The 18962-nt window shown below is 55.8% G+C and overlaps 1 protein-coding gene across 1 annotated transcript in view; it reads right to left on the bottom strand.

The window, feature by feature from the left end:
* ADGRD1 (adhesion G protein-coupled receptor D1) overlaps positions 1–18642 on the bottom strand; it is a gene marked incomplete at both ends in the record, with an annotated part of 84075 nt that extends 65433 nt beyond the window's left edge. Inside the window, 6 exons of the mRNA XM_080717749.1 lie at positions 1894–2073; positions 7404–7526; positions 9669–9764; positions 12288–12371; positions 18440–18476; positions 18550–18642. Of these exons, the coding sequence (XP_080573875.1) occupies positions 1894–2073; positions 7404–7526; positions 9669–9764; positions 12288–12371; positions 18440–18476; positions 18550–18642 (613 nt within the window). The remainder of the gene's footprint in view (positions 1–1893; positions 2074–7403; positions 7527–9668; positions 9765–12287; positions 12372–18439; positions 18477–18549) is intronic.
* Between the last annotated feature and the right edge of the window lie 320 nt (positions 18643–18962).

Genomic DNA, 18962 nt, shown 5'->3' with positions numbered 1-18962 from the left:
GGAGGAGGAGGAGGAGAGGAGGAAGAGGAGGAGGAGAATTAAATATCACCTCAGCAATTATGTGCACAGGACAAGGAGACCGTGCATCAAGTTTGGCATGGCCCACCTCGCCAAGGGCCCCTTTGTTTTGCAGGTGTTTGTGTTGTCCTGTCCCGTGAGCTGCTGCGGCCCCAGGGCAGCCCTCTTAAAGGACTCAATTGCCCCCGCCCGGTGATCAGAGCTGACCCAGCAATGACATCAGTTTCTTTCCCCAGATTGTGCAACCTTCTCATAATTTGGGCCTCTGGAGATTGCTCAGCTCATAAACAGGTCCAAAGTATTATTGCCCTCGAGTCTGAGAGTGTGAAGGACAAGTCCCAGAGATGAACAAATAAAAGACATCTTTGCCCCGCGCAGATGTTGACGAGCCTCCCGGCTCCTCGCGTAGAAACATGGTTGAATTTATCTCGACATAGGCCCACCTTCAAAGACCCTGGGAGGTGCCTCACACTCTGTCCCGCCAGCCCAAGGCACATGGAGACCAGACTTTTTCTTAAAATTGAATCTCTGGCAATAAGCAAAGCAGCACACGCCACAGGAGAAGTTTTATGGTGCTGCACGAGGCCGGGGGGTGAGATTAGCTCTGACCTGGGCATCAGAGGGCAAACCTAAAGTGTATGCTCACCGTTCGCCCTCTTTATGGAGATGGAGGAACAGGCTTGGCCAGGGGGCACGGGACCCGCAGTGCGAGGCAAAGGCGCCCGGGACTCTGGGGCCTGGACTGCCTGGCGCCTGAGGTCTATTACCTCATCCAATTCTCAACGCCCCTGAGAGATAATATTGATGCTGTGTGTGTGTGTGCGTGTGTGTGTGTGCGCGCACGCGCGTGCGTGCATGTGTGTGTGTGTGCGTGTGTGTGTGTCCCTGGGGATTGAACCAGGGGCGTTCTGCCTCCGAGCTATACTCCCAGCCTCTTTTATGTTTTTGTTTTGGAACAGGGTCTCTCTAGTTTGTGAAGAGTCTCACTCCATTGCTGAGGTTGTCCTCGAACCTGCGATCCTCCTGCTTCAGCCTCCCAAGGACTGAGATGACAGGCCTGTGCCACGATGCTCAGCTCTCAGACAGGATCTTGGCAGCTCCCCACCCAGTTGCACAACCCCAAGCCCACTCCCGGGGGTCTCCAGCGACCCCTCTGCTCCAAGACCACTCAGCACCCTGCACCCTCTGCTTGCTCCCAATTGAATCTGCTCCAGACTGCCGATAGCTGCTGTCTACACCACTGGAAAGGAAGGGGGATGGGTGGGAGAAGAAGGGAGGAGGAGGAGAAAGAGAGAGGAGGAAGAGGAGGAAGGGAAAGAAGGAGATGAGGAGAAAGGGGAGGAGGGAGATGAGGAGGAAGGAGGGGGAGAGAAGGAGGAAAAGGAGGAAGGGAAAGGAGATGAGGAGGAAGGGGAGGAGGGAGATGAGGAAGGAGAGGGAGAGAGGAGGAAGAGGAGGAGGAAGAAAAGGAGGAGAAAAGGGAAAGGAGGAAGAGGGAGAAAAGGAGGAGGAAGAGAAGAAGGGAGAAGAGGAAGAGGGGAGGAAGAAAGAGGAGGAAGAGAAGGAGGGAGTGGAGGATGAGGAAGAGGAGGAGGGGGAAGAGGAGGAAGAAGAGGAAGAAAGGGAAGAGGAAGAAGACGGAGGGGAAGAAGGCAGGCTTTACCTGCCCTGCGTGTGGCCATTTCCTCCCCAGCCTCGAGGCACAGCTTCCCGTGTCTACTCCATCGCACTAAGACCCCGGGATGCGGCTGGCCGCACCCAGGCTGTGACCGCGAGGTGGCATGCGGGCCCCATCTCGTGGGAGCGCCCCTGCCTCCCTGATGCCTTCCCTTCCCGAGCAGCTAAGGAGCTGCAGGGTCCCCAGGTGGCGCTCACCCGGCGGGCTGAAGGTGGCCTCCCACGTCATGGAGTTCTCGCGCGTGTACAGCTCCACGGAGCCTTTGCCGCCGCTGGAGCAGACCTTGAAGCCGTCGGAGATGACCTGGCCCCCGTAGGCAGACGGGGCGGGCCTCGACTGCTCTCCTTCAGTCTTCCAGAAGAAGGAGAAGGTGACCCCTAAGGAGAGAAGCGGCTGAGTCAGGACCCGCACAGGGAGGCAACAGCCGGCGGGTGGCAAGGCTCAGGGGGAGCGGACAGGACACGGCCTCGGCCTAAACTGCAGCCAGCGGGGGTGGTGGCACACACCTCTAATCCCAGTCCTCGGGAGGCTGAGACAGGAGGATCACAGGTTTGAAGCCAGCCTCAGACACCTAGTGAGGCTCACGGCAACTTAGCAAGACCTTGTTTCCAAATTAAAAATAGACCAGGGCTAGGGATGGAGCTCAGAGGTAGACTGCCCCTGGGATCAGTCCCTTGTGCCACAAAAAAATAAAATATAAATAACCAGCGCAGCGGCCCTGTCTCCAGCCCCAAGGCACGGATAAAGAAGCAGAGGCCAATTTGCCTGAGGCCGAAAGTTGAGGGGCTGACTTAGACAGGAAGCTGACCCCGCGGGCTCTGCAAGTGGAAAAGCCCCCCCTCCGCTCCTCCCGATCGACAAGACGTATCAAATGTAGCAGACCCTCCCAGAGTCTCCTGTAAACACATTTTACAAAGGAAGAGCCACTTCCTCCATGCCGGCTTAGGAAGAGCCACTTCCTCCATGCCGGCTTAGGAAGAGCCACTTCCTCCATGCCGGCTTAGGAAGAGCCACTTCCTCCATGCCGGCTTATAAACCACATTTTCTCTCCGTGCAAACGTCCTCCCTCGTCCACAAACACACTTGCGTGTGGTCATTTTTATGTCTGCACAATATTTTATCCTACACAAGACCCATAGGTTGTTGTTTTTGTTTTTTTTTTTTTTTTTTTTGGTGGTGGTACTGGGGTTCCTGGAAGCCCTTCTACCTCCGGGCTACACTCCCAGACCTATTTTTACATTTTTATTTTGGAAACAGGGTTTCCTAAGCCAGCGCGCGCGGCTGGCTTCGAACCTGCGCCATCCTCCTGTCTCCGCCTCCCAAGCGCGGGGATTACAAGCGTGCGCCACCAACCCCCTGTTTCTGTGTCTTAAAGGTTTTCTTCAAATCTTGGAAGGAATATCTCAAACAGAATTTGAAGCTAATATTTTTTGGCACACCTCAAATTATATGCCTTTAGGGAAATCCCCCGGTAGGGACATTTCTCATTTCAGGAAAAGCGCGCTTGTAAGGTTTCTGATGTTGGTGGCCATCGTTTCGGGCTTGTCTCTGCGAGAGAGATGCTGGTGGCTGCAGACTGGTTGAAGGCTCTCTGTCCGTGGGTTCTCAGCGAGTCCAGACCCCAGACGTCACCGTGGGGTGAGGCTGGCGTCTCCCTGGTCTAGAGTTCCCTGCTACAAACGTTAGTGTGAATAAGCTGGGCCCTGGCGGGCAGGTTCCTCATCCCCAGACGGGCCCTGAAGACCGGCCCGGCCCTCGACAGGGAAGTGTCCCGCAGGCAGGCTGCAGGTCTGGGGCTTGGTGCCTGACTCAGGCCCGCCAGCGCCCCGGTGAGCCGAGGCTCCTCCTGTCATCACGTGGCGGGGCTCCGTCCACCTCGCTCCTTTCTCCGCCTCCGTAAACCTGGCCTACCTTCACTTTTCCTGGGTGTGCACGTGTGTGCGTATGCATGCACCCACACACGTGCGTTAAGCTAGCCAGCTGCTGACCCTGAAAGATAAAATAAACTGCCCGGGCCGCCTCCCCTGGCCGGGTACCGCGTTAGGAGAGAATCGGAGAGGCCCGCGAGGGCGTGGGCTGGCACGGTGGCCCTGGGCTGCGTTTGTACGAATGGCACCAACTTTACTTTAGACCTTGTCCTCCAATGAGGTCATGAACACAGCCTCACAGAGCCACTGGGTGGGAAGAAGACGACGGTCATCACCCTTGGGTGGCGTCTCCTCCCCATCACCCTTGCTGGATGCAATGCCCGTGAATTGCCGTAGCCCTTCCCAGGCCTGCGAAGTCTCCTGACAGTTATATGGCCTCGCACCTCTGCGGCCTCAAATCCCTGTGGTTCACAGAAACCCGAGACTGCCAAGTTTTCATAACCCTGGCGTGGAATTTCTCCGTTTTATTTTTTTCATCGAAGAGGAATCCCTAGCCAAGCGTGGTAACACATGGCTGCAATCCTGGCCCTTGGGAGGCTGAGAAAGGAGGATCACGGGCTCAAGGGGCCAGCCTCCACAATTTAGCGAGGCCCTCCGCAACTTAACATGTTTCAAATAAATACAAAAATAACGTGGGCTGGGGGTATAGCTCAGAGGTAGAAATGCCTGTGTTCAATCCCAGTACAAAAGAAAGAGTGTCCTCTGCTGTGTCCCTGCTACTGAAGGACGCTACTTGGAGAGCAGAGGCAGAGGCCTGGGGCGGCGGGCGGCGGCAGCAGCCTGGCCCGCACCCACCCTGACTCCGACCCCACGCCAGCGGGCGGCAGCAGAGGGAGGCGAGGCGCCGGGGCCAGCCCTCTTCCTCTTCCCTCGGGCCCGGCCGGCCTACGCCGCCTCTCCTGCCAGAGAGCACGGAACCACCCGGCCTGCCCGCCCGCCTCTCCGTGCTCAGAAACCACCAATTTCACAGGGAAACGCACGCGGTGCGCTGTGGAATCTGTTATGAAATGTATTCCCAGCAGGATTCATGGAAGTCAATTTCCCCCCATTCCTTTCGCTCAATTAAAAATAATCTTGTCTTGGCCTCCTGTCTCTCTGTCCAGGAAGAAAAAATAAAAATGGAAAAGCCGCGTGGGTGTCAGGTGAGGGTTAGGTAATAATGACTGCAGATTGACAGTGGGCCGGCCCCGGGCAGGTGGAAGGGAGCTAAGGGCCTCTGAGTCATGTTTTCTATTTTGGCCGATGCAACTTGCAAGACAGCTCCCTCCACCTGAGAAGCGGCTTATATTTAAACATCTACTTCTTTGCAGGCTCTGAAAAGAGTCAGTGTGCCAAACGTGGTGGCACACACCTGTCTTCCCGGTACTTGGGAGGCTGAGACAGGAGGATCTCAGGTTTGAGGCCAGCCTAGCAATGTAGCAAGACTCCCGACAACTTAGTGAGATTCTATTTCTTTCTTTTTTTTTTTTTTTGGTGGTACTGGGGTTCCTGGAAGCCCTTCTATCTCCGGGCTACACTCCCAGACCTATTTTTTTTTTATTTTATCTGGAAACAGAGTCTCTTAAGCCAGCTGAGGCTGGCTTCGAACCTGTACGATCCTCCTGTCTTCACCTCCCAAGCATGGGGATTACAAGCGTGCGCCACCACGCCCAGCAGCGAGACTCTATTTCTAAATAGAAACAAAATAAAATAGCACTGGGGGTATAGCTAGGAGGTAGAATGCCCCTGGGTTCAATCCCAGCGTGTGTCTCTCTCTCTCTCTCTCTCTCTCTCTCTCTCACACGCACACACACACACACACACACACACACTCAGTGTGCCTCCACGATCTCTGCCATTACCAGTCAGCCAGGCTTCTAGACCCGAGCCCAGGGCGGCCGAGGGCCGTCCTGCTGCCTCCGCGGGCGTCAGTTTCTCCACCTGCGAACAAGCGCGGTGTCTGAACGCTTCCTTGCGGATCTCCTGTTCTGCTTCGGCACAGAGGTCCCGAGACCCAAGATCCCAGGAAGCCGGTAGCTGGATCCCTGCCAGCCGGGTCTGTTTCCGCCGGGCCGCCAAGTTTCCCTCTCAGACTTCGCCCCGCAAGTGTTTCAGCCTTCCGCTAACAGCTTTTTAAAGGGACCAGTCTCACGCAGAGGGAGAAAGTGTGAGATGGGAGCCGAGGGGAGGGGAGCGGGCAGTGAGCTTCCCCGGCCCCCCGGCTGTTTATAAGCAGAGGAAGCTCCGGGCACCCAAGAGGGGGAGCGCTGGAAACGCTGACCAGGAGGGGAGGGAAGGCTCAGGTGCTAAGCCAGCCCCTCCAGGCTGGGCTGGGTCGGCTGGGCCGCTCTCTTGAAATGTGGGTTGCTCTCGTTACAAGGATGATAGGTCATGCCCCAGCAAAACGTGTGGAGAAGGCACAGCCCTCTACATCTGCACGGGCCCACCTCTGTTCAACACATCTTTTTATTTATTTGTGTGTGTGTGTGTGTGTGCACACGCGCGTGTGCGCGCGCGTGGTACTGGGGATTGAACCCAAGAGCCTTCTAACTCTGAGAGACACCCCTAAGAGTATTCTTATTTTATTTTTACATTTTTGTGGCACTGGGGATGGAACCCAGGGTCATTCTACCTCCAAGAGACACCCCCAGCCCTACTTTATTTTTATTTGGAAACAGGGTCTCGCGAGGCTGATAAGAGCCTCACTACTTGCTGAGACTGTCCTCCAACCTGCGATCCTCCTGTCTCTGCTATATTATTTTTTATCCTGAAACAGGGTCTGGCTAAGTTACTGAGCTGTCCTACAGCAAGGGCGAGGACACCCTGGTCTCCTGTCCTCTCTGCCCCTGTCCCCGAGACCAGGGCTGGTTTACATTTGGAGAGATAAACAAAGCTGGTGTATTTTGAGGGCTAGCTCAGGACCAGCTCAAACTATGGGGTTTACACACCCAGCCAAGGCTCTGACCTCAAAACGACTCCACACAATTCCAAGTCCAATATGTGGAGGCCGAGACAGGAGTATCTGGGTTTGCAGCCAGCCTCGGCCACTTAGTGAGGCCCCCTGTAACTTAGTGAGACCCTGGTTCAAACTAAAGAATAAAAAATAGGGCTGGGGGTGTAGCTTGGAGGTAGAATGCCCCTGGGTTCAATTCTCAGTACTGCAAAAAAAAAAAAAAAAAAAAAAAAAAAGTCCAAAGCGCAGCCTCCGAGTGCCTTGGCCGGGTTCAGTGCCGGTTTATTCGTGTTGGCGTGGAGTCCGCCATCTCTCGGAGGCGCGCGCCACCGACCCAGCGCATGGGGCCATCTGGTGCCCGAGGCCTCAGCCTCCCCCGGGCCCGCACCAAGCTCTTCTTTCCAAAGAAATAAACATTTTCATTTTGTCTAAAACAAAAACAAGCGTGACGGCTCAACGCTGGCTGGGGTGGCAGAGAGCATTCCCCGGGAGGTTTCAAGGGCCCCAGATGTGCCGGGGAGGAGCCGGGGTCCGGCCCGCGGGTTGTTCCTCCCTCCCCGGGGAGTTAGGAAAGGACCGGGCGCCGCGCTGAGCCCTCCTCTGCCCACGTGTGCTCTGGCCGGGGCACCAGCTTGGCCCCGGGCCCGCGGCCATCGGCAGATGGAACAGAAGACGTGAGCCCGAGCCAGGCTTGGCAGGCACGCCCTGCCCGGCCCGTCGTCCACATCCCGGAGCCAGAAATAACGCCGCGGGAGACCGCACCGTCTAATTCCACCCACCGGAGCCACGGGGCCTGGCGTCCCCGAGGGGGGAGCCGGTGACCTCGAGACGCCCCTCCGCCACTCACCCTCGGGGCCGCACTGGGCCGGGTTGCTGATGCAGGACGCCTTGAGCCTGCCGTAGTACAGCAGCGTCATGCCCTTCTCCTCCTTGAGGTAGATGCCTTTGTTGATCTTGCCCTCCACGATATCTAGGGGAGAGAAGGGACAGCGTCGTCTTACCCGGGGCCCGAGGGCCGACGCCGCCCGCCCTGTGTCCTGCCGGGCAGCACGACCCTCCGTAATCACGCGCCGCCGCCCTATTCTACGAGGCCGGCGGCCTCCGTGAACGCTTAACTCTTGGCGATGAAATTGTAAGCAACTCACGCGTTTGAGGGTTAGCTCGGAAATCAGCGGGTCCTACTCACCAGCGCCATGCGCGCTTCTCCCGTGTATCATGGCGATACTGGGCCAGCGAGAGTGAAAGCTGGGGTCCCCCGGCCCCCGTGCTGGTCACACCCACGGGCTCCGAGCTTCCCCCACCAACCCTCACTCTCGATTTCTGTTTTCTTTTTTTTTTTTAAATTGATAGTGGGAATTGAACCTAGGGATATTCTACCTCCAAGCTCCAACCCCAGCCCTTTTATTTACTCACTTATTTATTTATTTTTAATTTTGAAACAGGGCTTCACTAAGTAGCTGAGGCTGGCCTCAAATCCAGGATCCTCCTGTCTCTGTCTCTCATCTACTGAGACTGCAGGCATGAGCCACCATACCCAGCTCACTCTGAATATCTTCCTTTTTTCTTTCTTTTCTTTTTTTCAGTACTGGGGGCAGAACACAGGGGCAATCTACCTCCAAGCTACTTCCCCAGACCTACTTTTATTATTTTTTTATTTGGAACCAGGGTCTCACTAAGTGTTGAGAGCCTCACTTCGCTGTTGAAGCTGGCCTCAAAACCTGCGATCCTCCTGTCGCAGCCTCCCAAGTATGGGGATTACAGGCATGCGCCAGCACGCCCGGCTCTCTCTCTGGATTTCTAGATGAAACAGGTTGGTAGCCGGCTCATCAAGCCGTCCAAGCTCCCCGTCCTGAGGTTAAGGAGAACAATCGAATTCTCCCCTGTGAAGCTAAGGCCGCGGGACCCTACTTTCAGACTGTGGGAGGGGCACTGGTTACATCTGGACAGCCCCAAAGCTGCCTGCGAGGCCAGATGGTCATGAATCCTGGGCAGAGGTGCTACTCCACCCAGCCGTCTGGTCCCCTTCCAACAGCGCACAGGCTGATGCTGGCGGGAAGAGGGAGGTAAACAGTTAGCAGAGGAGATAAACGGGGCTGGAAAAGCCGAGCGTGGGGGTGCTTGCTAACTGGGGACACGGTGCTCCAGTAACTGCCCGCCCTGCACAGCTCTGTCCGCGGCTCGGGCCTCCTGCCGTCTCGTCCTGTGGACAACCCCTCGGGGTCCTCCCTGGTTTTCCTTCCTCGTTTGAAGATCACTGTTTTGACTTATTTGGACTTTACTGCCAGGAGAGACGTCTACCCTCCAACATCAAGTGGAGATCCGCCATCAGCACAACCGAGTTAGGCCAGCTCAAAATCCCAGATCGAGGCCGCTGCCTCGGCAAAATTAACTCTGGAAGCCAAACATCTCGAATCAAGTGATGTGTCCCCAAAATAAAATAAAATAAAATGGAGGTGAGTCAAACGTGATCAGACCTGGCTTTCTCCAGCCAGCAAGCCAGCGTCACGACGCTGGCGCCCCTTTCTGCCCGGAGCTATCGGTGGGGAGGTCACTGGCGGGTGGGCTCTGGGGCTGGTTAAACAGCTCGGGCGGTTTAACCCCGACGCTGGAGGGGCGTGTCTCCTAAGACAGCGCCTAGTGAGCTTTTTTAAGAACCAGCTGCAGAAGAGAGGCTGCTTTTCATCTTCGTGAGATCAAATTCTGGATGAGGTATTTTTAACTCGGCTTTAATTTCCTACAAAAAGGGCACACGTTTCCCCCCCACACCACCACCAAAGAACATGATACATTTTTTAAAATGTGATTTCTTGTCTTTAGAAAGGGTCTGGTATTGGAGATATATATATTTTATAGTCTTTGCTCTGAAAACAACTCATCCTGTCGGAAGAGCCCGATACCTCAGCGGCTTCCCAACACCGGGATGGGAGCCGGCTCCTCCAGGCAGGGCCCCGGAAGGCGCTCCCCCCGGCACCCTGGCTCCCTCCGTCTGCGCGGGCCCCTGGCGCCCTGCTCCTTTGCTGCTCCAGGGGCGGAGTCCTAAGGGACAGGTGGCCGACCCTAACCTCTGCGTAGACAGCTCCAGCCCGACAGGAGGAGGCCGACCAGTGCTCACCTACAGTCGCAGAAAGGCTGGAGTAGACAGAGTCATTGGTAGACACAAAGGTGTGATTGTGGGGCAGGTGTACAGTGAGGTTGTGGGCGCGCAGTGCTGGACAGAAGACAAAGAGAAAAGCACAATGGATGAGTGACTCACGACCATAAAACAAACAGGACGACGACGGAGCCCTCGCCCTTCGCATGAGCGGCGCTGCCCTCCCACCCGCCTCTGGGACTCTTTTTTTTTTTTTTTTAATGTGCATGTGGTACTTGGGATGGAACCCAGGGGCATTCTACCTCTGAGCTACACCCCCAGCCTCTTTAATCTTTTTTTTTTCAGTGCTGGGGGCTGATCTCAGGGGCATTCTGCCTCCAAGCTACACCTCCAGCCCTAGTTTTTATTCTTTATTTTGAAACAGGGTCTAAGTTGCAGAGGACCTCACAAGTAGCTGAGGCTGGCCGAGAATCTGCGACCCTCCTGTCTCAGCCTCCCAAGTACTGGGGAGTCAAGTGTGCGCCCCCATGCCCGGCCACCCCCTGCTTCAAGATAAAGGAATAAAGTCGGGTTAAGAGATACAAAATTGCACTTGACGGTTTATCAGACAGGCGTTAGGGACAAGGCTGATGAGATGGGGCGTAACACACAGTTGATGAGGCGGTGACAGAGACGCGGACAACAGACACCAGCCACAAAGAACAAATGCTCCGAAGCAGGGCCCAGGCCCTGTCTTCAAGTCGAGCCGCCAGCGCAGCCCATAACAGGGAGAGCGGGTCCAATCGGAAAGCGAGTGGCCCGCCGCCTTCCGCTGCCCCGGGCCTGGCCGGGATGCCCATAGAGGCTCGGCTAGAGCCAAGAAATTCGGTGAAGGAAACTCTAGCTGTCTGCCACTGTGTTTGAGAGTCTTGCTATTCTACCAGAGGAATCTTTCAGACGCAGGCTGTTCAGATCGCCCGGGGCTGCTGGCTCGGTGCACAGCAACGGCGAGGAGAGAATCGTGGGTCATTATTCCCGCTTTTGTTTGAAATAACGCGCTTCCCGTTTTGGGGGCTGGGGCCTGAGCCACCGGCTTGTTTTCATTACACGTTTCTACTGGGTGAGACGATTGCTTTTCTAAAGCTTTGCAAAGGAAAGCTCCGAGGAAAAGCAGCTGGATCGAGGGAGAGTGGGCGATTTCACCCCACCGCGGGCTCTTGCCCCGGGGGCGTCCTTCCTCTGGCAGCGCAGGCCATTCGGGGAAACAGGCTACCCAGTGGCACTGGGGGGTAGCCAGAGCCTGAGCCAGGCGCCGGGGAGCAGACCGCACAGCCGCGGGGCTCTGCACGGGTCCCCTGGCCCCGACTCAGGATGCCAGACAGACACCAGCTCCGATGTTTCTCTCTCTGCATGCTGTTTTGCTTTTGCAGTCCTGGGGATGGAACCCAGGGGTGTTCTACCTCTGAGCCACACCCCCAGCCCTTTTTATATTTTTGTCTCAAAACAGGGTCTCACTAGGGTGCTGAGAGGCTTGTGGAGGCTGCCCTTCAATCTGCGATCCTCCTGTCTCAACCTCCTACGTACTGGGATGACAGGCAGGCTCCGCGAGGCCCGGCTCCTCTGCAAGTGTTGAGGAAAGTCTTTAGAACCCTTGATGGTAACTTCCAGCGACACGTTGTCACGGCATCAAGGAAAATCGTGGCATGCTGGTGTGGGAAGCTTAATGATCAGCAAAATGCCGGGTTCTATAAAAACAAAATGTGTCGCCCAAAACCACCACGGAGACCACTGGAGCGTGTGCCGGGTTAATACGCAACCAGCCCGCGTGGTGCACATCAGCCACTTAACGTAACCCATGGCAAAAGGTAAATAACAATAAAATGCGACACCGTCCCAAATTGCTCAAAACTTATACTCTAAAGACAGAATTCTGTGCAATCCCAGAACTTGGGAGGCTGAGTCAGGAAAACCACAGGTTTGAGGACAGCCCTGGGAATTTAGCAAGACCCCAGGGGGCAACCAGGGCACAGATAGTCCTCTCAGCAGGGGCCGACGGGGTGTGCAGAAGCAGGTGGTGGACGGGGGACATCTTTGCAGCAGACACGGTAGCCCCAGAACCTGCAACTCGGTCAGAGGCGTGTCAGCCTCAGTACCCGCCTTCAGACAGGCCTCGTGCGGCAGGCCAGCCGGCTGCCCCGCACATGCGCACGGGCTCTGACCTAGGAGAGCCCCCTAGTAGGAGATCTTGCACTAGGGTTTTGGGGAAACACACATTTTATTTTCCCTGTACCGGGGATGGAACCCAGGGGCATTCTACCTCCGAGCTACAACCCCAGCCCGATTTTTCATTCTTTATATTGAAACACGTTTTCACCAAGTCGCAGAGGGCCTCACTAAGTAGCTGAGGCTGGCCGCGAACTGCGATCCTCCTGTCTCAGCCTCCCAAGTACTGGGATCACAAGCGTGCGCCCCCACGCCCGCCTTTATTCATCTTTTGCTTGCAAATTCTGTCTGTCCATCATAAATATATAGCAGTTCTAGGGAAATACTTCCTGACGTCAGGGCAGATGCCGCCAGCCTCCATTTCTCCTGAGGACACCCGCGGCCTCCTGAGAATCTCCCATCCCTGAGAGCAGGGGAATTCTCACCACCCATGTCTACCTCCAGTTGTGTCCTGAAACTCATGGATCCCGTCCACGTTTTCCAATGGCCAGTAGTGGGACGCAGAAGCCAGGACCTCAAAGCCTGCAGGAAAATGACGGAACGTATCGTTAGGAGGAAGGATGCCACGGCTGGACGGATCGGGGAAGAAAGGATCAGACGGTCGCGGGCCAGGCTGGAAAGGCAGTCGGTAAAACTCAATACACGCACTTGGTTTAAAAGAAATCGATGAATCGTTCCTTAACTGGACTAGACAGGATAAATAGAAATAGATACGTCTTAACACAGAAAAACAATAGCCCACGCTTGACAGCAGAATGCTAAAACATGCCCATTAGTGTCAGAAAAAAAGGCAAATGCATCCACAGTCCCACTACCGTGAACACTGCTTCAGGGGTCATGTCTGATGCGATTGGACAAGGAAACAAACAAGGTTAAGAGCCGGGTGTCGGGGCGCACGCTTGAAATCCCAGTGCCCGGAGGCTGAGACAGGAGGATCACAGTGGAGGCAACCTCTGCTACTTAGTGAGGCCCTCTGCAACTCAGACCCTGTTTCAAAATAAAGAATAAAAAATAGGGCTGGGGGTGTCATTTGGAGATAAAATGATCCTGGGTTCCATCCCCAGTACCAAAAAAAAAAAAAAAGAGGAATCAGGCCAGGCGTGGTGGCGCCCACCTGTCATCCCCGTGCTTGGGAGGCTGAGGCAGGAGGGTTGTAGGTTCAAAGCCAGTCTCAGCCACTTAGCAAGACCCTGCTTCAAAACAAAAATTTAAAAAAATAGGGCTCGGGGTGTATCTCAGAGATAGAATGTCTTTCGGTTCAATACCCCGGCTTCACACACACACACGGGTCAGCTGGATCAAGAGAGTGTGGGCGATTTCACCCCACCGCGGGCTCTTGCCCGGGGGCGTCCTTCTTCCCACAGCGCAGGCCATTTGGGGAAAACAGGCTACCCAGTGGCATCGGGGGTGGCCAGAGTCACGGCACGTGAAACGGGTCTCGATATCATGCCAGCTACAAACCATCCGCATTTTCTTCTGACAGTAACTTATAAAATAATTATATTCTTTGCCTATTTGTAAAGGCGGAGAGTGAAATTTTTGCTGGAATCACTTGGCTAGCTGGGGTTGGGATGTGATACTCATACACAGGTCTTTTTCTCTTTTCCTCTCTCTCTATCCTTTCTTTTTTAGTGTGTGTGCTGAGGATTGAACCCAGGAGCATTCTACCTCTGAGCTACACCCCCAACTTTTTTTATTTTTTAATTTTATTTATTTATTTATTTTTTTGGTGGTACTGGGGTTCCTGGAAGCCCTTCTACCTCCGAGCTACACTCCCAGACCTATTTTATATTTCTGAAACAGGGTCTCTTAAACGAGCATGGCTGGCTACGAACCTGCGTGATCCTCTTGTCTCTGCCTCCCAAGCGCGGGGATTACAAGCGTGCGCCACCACGCCTGGCCTTTTATTTTTTAATTTGGAAACAGGGTCTAAGTGGCAAAGGGCCTCTCTATATTGCTGGGCCTGGCCACGAAGCTGCGATCTGCCTGTCTCAGCCTCCCGATTACTGGGCTCACAGGCGTGCGCCACCACGCCCAGCTCCCCAGATGTTTTAAATTTGAAGCCTCCCCAACTCTTACTGCTGGCAGTTTTTAAATTAAAATCATGTGCTGCTAACGAGATGGACTAGGTCAGCCCACTAGGTCCCTATTATACCCTAAGGGGCGAAATAACTCAGCCCCATAAGTTTCATAAGGACAAGAAGTCTCATTCTTGGCAGGAAGGGTAGAACATGGCTCCTCTCCCGCAGCAAAGGCGACAGGAGGTCACCCCGTGTCCATACAGTCTCCTGGGTGTCTGCCCAGCTCGTGAAGAAGAAACATCTGCTTAGATAAGACAGCAGGCCAGGCAGTCCTGTGGCTCAGGCAGGGACTCGGGAGTTCCCTGCTTCAAAACTGTGGAGCAGGGCATGGTGGGGTGTACCCGTCATCCCGGCGCTTGGGAGGCCAAGACGGGAGAATCGCAGGTTCGAGGACAGCCTCAGCAAGTACTGAGACTCTCGGCAACCTAGCAAGACCCTGTTTCAAAAAAGAAGCAAAAATAAAATAGGGCTGGGGGGGTGTGACTCCGAGGAAAAATGGCCCTGGGTTCGATCCCCAGCAACACACACACACACACACACACACACACACACACACACACACACTTAATAAAGCCTCTTATTCTTCTTTTTCAGGGTTTCCTCTGGATGGCCCTGTTCATACTCTCCCCTGTGGCTTGATTGAGTCTGCTTGGGGCCGCCTCCTCGTGCTCCAGGGCCGGGTCCAGGGAAGCCACCTCTGCGGCTGCCGGCTGCCCGTTGGCTCCTCACCTCACCCTCAGGTCAGGTAGCTCATTTCCTGGCCGTCCACAGCCGGACACCATTCCCTGCGCTCCATGGACCTGTGTGTGTGCATTTAAAAAAATCTCCTAGCCGGGCGTGGTGGCGCACGGTTGTCATCCAGCATTTGGGAGGCTGAGATCGGAGGATCGCAGTTCACGGCCAGCCTCAGCCACTTAGTGAGGTCCTCTGAAACTCAGTGAGACCTTGTTTCAAAATAAAGAATAAAAAATAAGGCTAGGGGTGTAACTCGGAGGTCGAATGCCCCTGGGTTCTATCTCCAGACCTTCAAAAAAATAAAAAAATAAAAATAGGGGTGGGGTGTAGCTCAGAGGCAATGCCCCTGGGTTCTATCCCCAGTGCTGGGAAAAAAAGAATTACATTTTTAGTGTTAGCAGTGTAAGGAGTAACTATGTGGGCAGAATAGTGACAAAACACAAGAGCATGTAAGCAAACGGACAGACCTCGAGCACAATTATGTGTGTAATTCTGGCACCCCCGAAAATCTCTATTTGCCAAATTCCCATTTGCTCCATAAAGCACACGCATTATCTTATGAGATTCTATCATGGAGGCATGCACCCCACACACACGGGGAAATCAAGAATCAAGTTCCTGCCATGACCCAGCGGTTAGGACAGTCGCTTATAACCGACAAGACAGTATAAATATGCAGGACTATAAAGACTATAATTATCTGGTTTTGATTCTCTGGCTTCTAATCGGGGCCGCGGAGCTGTCCCAGCCTCCTGGAAACACACTGGCGTCGGCTGCTCCACGGACCCCAGGACCAGCAAGGGTCCAGCAACGGAGGAACCGGTCCCGCGTACGGACGGCGTCTGTACAAGGGTGTGTGTGTGTGTGTGTGTGACCTGCTGCAGAGTGGCCAGCCATTGCTTGGCCAGTGCCATCTATGGGTTTGGATTAATCCGCCCTCGAAGCTTTGCGGGTTGTCCTGGGGACCCAGGCCACACAGCGTGCTTCTGGGCGCAGGAAAGGCCTCGGCTCTGAGAGTCGGGCCCTGCCTGCTCCGGCTCCTGCTCGGCTCCCACCCGCCCCGGGCCTGGCCTTCCCCTCCCTATAACACAGAGTCTCGAGCGTCCCAACCCCAGCCTCTCGGATCCTCTGCACTGACAATCTTGGGTCGCAGATAATGCAGAGACTCAGAGAAGTTTGGAGACTGTTTGCAAAACCTCACTACGTGGTAGAGATAAGGACCCGGCGGACGCGGGGGCCCCGGGCCTGTGTAGACAAACACCAATGTCCGCTTGGGAGAGGAATTACTCAGGTGTGTTAATTCGGTTTCCCAGCTGAAAAGCCCATGCTGGAGGGCGAGGGCATAGATGAGTCGGCCAATATTTATTGGCCACCTGCTGTGCAGAAGGCCTGGCGCCAGGTGCCAGGATGAGCAGCCGGTAAGGCCCCGCCGTCCTCAGAGGACCCTTTCCACAAAGACAACTCTGATTTGGTTGCGGTGACCAGAGTCCCTGCCGGGCAATGGGACCGGCCCAGGCTCCTGAACCCCTGCGCCTGCTACCTCCTGCTCCCGAGTCATTTCTCAACAACCCTCGGCTCCCTCCTGCCTTCCAGCTCCCTGGCTAAGCGCTGGGGCCCGAGGGGCCACTCCACCTCTGAAGGACACGCTTCCCCCTGCGGCGGGCGAGGGCGTTCAGCACAGCCATGTGGCTGTTAAATCCACGGCAAGCCCTCTGCTCCGCGTCCTTCGGAGGGAACTCTCCCTTTGGGCAGACAGCACACCTCCCTCCCTACCTGAACAAGCCCTGGCTGTGTCTGTTGTGTCTGACAACCTCCACGGGGCTCCTGGGTCGCCGGGGCCCAGGCTCCCCAGGCTCCGAGGCGGCCTTGAATGTGGGAACCGAAACACAGGGCCCTGCGGACACACACGGATCGCGCGGGGCGAGTGTAGACGGGATGACGTGGAGGGGCTGGGGACCAGGAGGAGAGGAGAGAGGGCTTGGGAGGAGAGGAGGCAGGACACGGAGGAGGAGAGGGACGGGGACGGGAGGAGCCATGTGTGGCCCGGCTGCGGGGGAGACGCCGAGGGGTCCAGTGCAGGTCAGCGTCCTCCGTGTCCAAAAGGAAGGAAGGAAGGAAAAGGTGAAAGGAAAGGCGGGACAGGAGCAAGGAGAGGCCGCGGGGGGGACGCTGCCCGGAGCTCCCGCCGGGCGGGCGCGAAGGAGGCCTGGCGGCGCTCCATCCTCAGCCCTGCCTCAGCGCCCCCGCCCCGCTCACTGTTGCTTTCCAGAAAATTCTTCTGTTATTATCAGCACTAAGGCAGCTGGCTGATCAGGAAAGGTTTTTTTTTTCCCCTACCCTATGAATTGTGACCTGCATCGAACCCTTAGATGACGCCCCCACAGCACGGTCACACACTATCTCCTGAGTCAGGACCGCCAACAGCAAATTTGTTTTTGTTTATGAACCCAGGGCTATTCCACCTCCAAGCTACACCCCTGGCCCTGTTTTTTTTAATTATTATTATTTATTTATTTATTTAATTTATTTATGGCTCTGGGGATGGAACCCAGGGGCATTCTACCTTCGAACGACACCCCCAGCCCTATTTTTTATTCTTTATTTTGAAACAGTCTCACTGAGTTGCAAAGGGCCTTACTAAGTAGCTGAGGCTGGTCACAAACCATGATCCTCCTGTCTCAGCCTCCCAAATGCTGGGATGACAAGCGTGCGCCATCACGCCAGGCTTATTCTTTATTTTGAAACGGGATCTGAGTTGCAGAGGGCCTCAGTAAGTAGCTGAAGCTGGTCAGGAACCTATGATCCTCCTGACTCAGCCTCCCAAGTCCTGGGATTACAGGTATGCGCCACCACCATGTCCAGAATGTAAGCTGACCTTACGACCAAGAACGTAAGCAACATCCTGAAAATGTGAATGAGACCCCGAAGTGACCACGTGGAATGATGACGAGGGTTCTATGTAGCACTGAACAGACAAGAAGAGAAAGCTGGGTCACCCCATGTCTACGGCTTCCTGAGAGAGACCCTCGGTGACCCAGCGTGGACCTAGCCAGGGTCCCCGGGAAGGAGGCAGAGCTGCTCAAGACAGGTCTGAGTCACAGGCGTCACTCACCAGCCTGCCAGGGTCCCCAGCACCCTGGCCCACAGCTGGAGCGCCTGTGCCCTTCCCACCCGGCGCCCGCCCCTGTGGGTGTGCAGACACACTGGTCCACGCTGGGTCTGGGCCTCATCCTCCCCAGCAGACCTCCGCCTCCCTATTCTAGGCAGGCAAACCTCGGTGGCCAAAGACAAGCGGCTCTGCGGTGAGGGCGATCCCTGTGTCCGCGTCTGGGCGCTGGCGAGGGCTGCTCTGTGGGCAAAACTGACACCAAGCGGGGCTACGGCGGCTGAGGGGCTGCAGGCCCAGGATCAGTGGGGTTAGGGGCTGCAGAAGAAGGGATTGTTAGTCCCAGGAAGGATGAGGTCAGGGGCTGCAGAGAGGGGCTGCTAGTCCTAGACACTGGAGTTAACTCTGATGGATTTTTGCCCCGACCACACAAGATGTGAGCCGAAAGACAGAAAAAGTTCAGCCCCTTAATTGCAGTGTTCCAAATATCCCAGAATGAGACAGCTGGGACAGAGACCTACGTCCCCATCCACAGTCGAGGAGGGCCGGGGTGGTTGCCAGGAGGTGGAGGGACCTGGGAGTGCGGGTGGCCATGGCCTCACAGGTAAACAGCTCCTAGCTGCCGTGCTGGGCAGGAGGAGGACCTGAGAGGACGAGGCGTCTCTTACCTGGATGCACCTGGGACCTGGGCCGGGCTCCGCACACCTGCAGAGAGACCACACAGTGAGACGTGGGGAAACTCCCCCGCGAAGACCCGGCCCGGGCTCTGGGACGTTACCTGGAGGCCGCAGTGGAGCAGCAAGAGGCAGGAGAGCCAGCCACCCCGCGGTGGGCGCGTCCCCATGCCCGCCGAGGCTGGCGCCGGCGGCATCTGTCCGTCTGTCTGTCCGAGGGGCCGTGTCTTCTTTACCTCCCAGGTCCCCGGGGGAGGGACATTTTTCACAGGTTCCTGGGGCCAGAGAAAGTCTGTTTCCTAAAAGTTTGTGGAGGGAGGGCGGCGTGTGGAGCTTCCCGGGTGATGGACGGCAGCGGTGGAATGCAGGAGACGCCTGTTCCAGAACTCAGTCCCACGGAGGCAGGCGGACTTCGAGGAGGAGCCAGGCCGCGGCTCTCAGGGCTTCTGCGGGCTGCAGCTGCCCCATCCACAGTGGGAAAGCGAGGAGGCTTTTGGAGAGATCTTCCCAGAGTCCG

This window comes from Muscardinus avellanarius, assembly GCF_963383645.1.
Source record: "Muscardinus avellanarius genome assembly, chromosome: 21".
In the NCBI taxonomy this organism is placed as follows: Eukaryota; Metazoa; Chordata; class Mammalia; order Rodentia; family Gliridae; genus Muscardinus; species Muscardinus avellanarius.
Note: the sequence above shows the minus strand (reverse complement) of the source record. Positions and strands in the feature narration are given on the sequence as shown.